Source organism: Octodon degus, unplaced genomic scaffold (genome assembly GCF_000260255.1).
Source record: "Octodon degus isolate 3935 unplaced genomic scaffold, OctDeg1.0 scaffold00003, whole genome shotgun sequence".
In the NCBI taxonomy this organism is placed as follows: Eukaryota; Metazoa; Chordata; class Mammalia; order Rodentia; family Octodontidae; genus Octodon; species Octodon degus.
This window is the reverse complement of record NW_004524579.1, coordinates 12,136,664-12,138,546: the sequence shown is the minus strand read 5'-3', so window position 1 is coordinate 12,138,546 and position 1,883 is coordinate 12,136,664. Positions and strand designations below refer to the sequence as shown.

Sequence of the window (1,883 nt, the reverse complement as noted above, 5' to 3'; positions counted from 1 at the left end):
AGGCTAAAAACAGAAGGACAAGTCCAATCTGTGTAGTGAGACCCCGTAGACTCTGTACTAAATACATAAAAAGACAAAGAAAAAAAAAAAATTGATCAGCAAAGTTCTAGGTATGTGTGCATATATTATTTAATAAGTATAAGGCTCTATAGCTCTCATCAGATTTAAGGGCGTCTAGGAACCAAATAAAGAATACTGCTATCTCAGTTAAAAAATAAAACTTGACTCAATTGTGCAGGTAAAGATGTATTTACAGGATACACACTTTAAGAAGCAATGACCAAAAGCTCGTGGTTATTAAGTCCATTACAGTGCACATCTGTTAACTCTGTATATCTTCACAGTGTGATCTTCACCACAGCTTGCAAAATGTAACCACTCAGCACCTTCTTCACTCTGTTCCGCTTTCTCACTACAATTCTTCCAGCATAATTTTCTGATAGCAAGTGTATGACTTTGGCTAAAACCAAGATAGAAGAATCAAAAAATTAATGTATGCCATAACTACAAAATTTTTACTGACTGCTCACTTACATGTTAGTTTATATAACTCTACTACTAATGTTATAAACATGAATAGAAGTAAAAGCCTGGACATTAAAATGCATAGATTTTTTAATACCACCACTAACACATTGCTAATTTTAACTTGAAAAATATCATACTCTATTCACTTTTAAGATGGACTAGGGTCATAGTCTCAGACGACAGGTGGGACCATGGCTCAGTAGTAGAGCACATGCCTCAAATAAGCAAAGTCCTGGGTTCAATCCCCAGTACTGGATAAAAAAAAAAAAAAATCAAATTTAATGGTCAGTAGAATTCATAAAATGACTATTAACATCAGTCATTCAGATACCAATGCTAAAGAAATTCTTTTCCTAAGAATTTCATCTTTGCATTAGATTAGTAGCAGTACTGTTTGACATTCCTGTGAGATGATGGTGGACTTTTACGCACATTTTTATTCCTGTGTACAGAAAGATAATGAAAGACTTCACCAACTACACACCAAGAGTCTTGGTCTTCTGTGGACCTGCACTGGCAGGACAACCACATCAGTGCCACCTAGCACACTGAGTCCCTGCAAGGTCAGACCTAGAAACTCCCAACACAAGTCTATGAAAATAGAACACCTTCTAAGTACCTTACCTGTAAAGTCTATCCCCAAACCAAAAAGGAATGAAATGAGATATTTAAGTAGATTTTAGAACAGTAACCCTGAAAACACTGCTGATGTGCATAAATTACAGTGTCAGATGCTGTCACCAGATGCACTCACAGGATAAAAAGAATGAAGTACAAATCTGAAGTAATGAAAGATGTTTTAAAATCAGCCCACCATGGGGCCTGGGAGATGGCTCAGTGGAATAAGCACTTCCCTGGCAAGTACAAGGACCTGCATTCAATCCCCGGTTCCACAACAACAACAAAAAATCAGCCCACCAGGCCCTATGCAACCACACGGCTGTGAGCCCTCACAAGTGGTCAGTGCATCAGCGCTGCTCTCCCACATTTTCTGAAACTGGGCTAGAGGAAATTCCTTAAAATGCAGACTGTAGCTTCAGGACTTCTCAATGAGAACTCATCTCTCAATGAGAACTCAATAGGAACAAATCTGCCTTTGAGGATGATTTGATTACAGAAAGTGGCTCACAGTCATTTGGAGGTGAGTTTTACAAATAATGAAATAAGCAGGCAAGCTTAAACTTGAATGGTAAGCTTTGTTTTTAAAAAGACAAATAATGAAAATATTAAAGTTCTTTCATTTCATTAAAAGAATAATTGGGGGCTGGAGAGATGGCTCAGTGGTCTAAAGCACCTACTTGAAACAAGCTTGGCAAAGCACAGGGACCGCGGTTCAATCCCCAGCACCACATGCC

At 38.1% G+C, this 1,883-nt stretch overlaps 1 protein-coding gene across 1 annotated transcript in view; it reads right to left on the bottom strand.

Annotated features, from left to right (window-relative positions):
* Positions 1-226: 226 nt before the first annotated feature.
* Positions 227-1,883, bottom strand: part of Elp2 (elongator acetyltransferase complex subunit 2) — a 48,505-nt gene continuing 46,848 nt past the window's right edge. Inside the window, exon 22 of the mRNA XM_004623593.2 lies at positions 227-460. Within this exon, the coding sequence (XP_004623650.1) occupies positions 307-460 (154 nt within the window). The 3' untranslated portion in view covers positions 227-306. The remainder of the gene's footprint in view (positions 461-1,883) is intronic.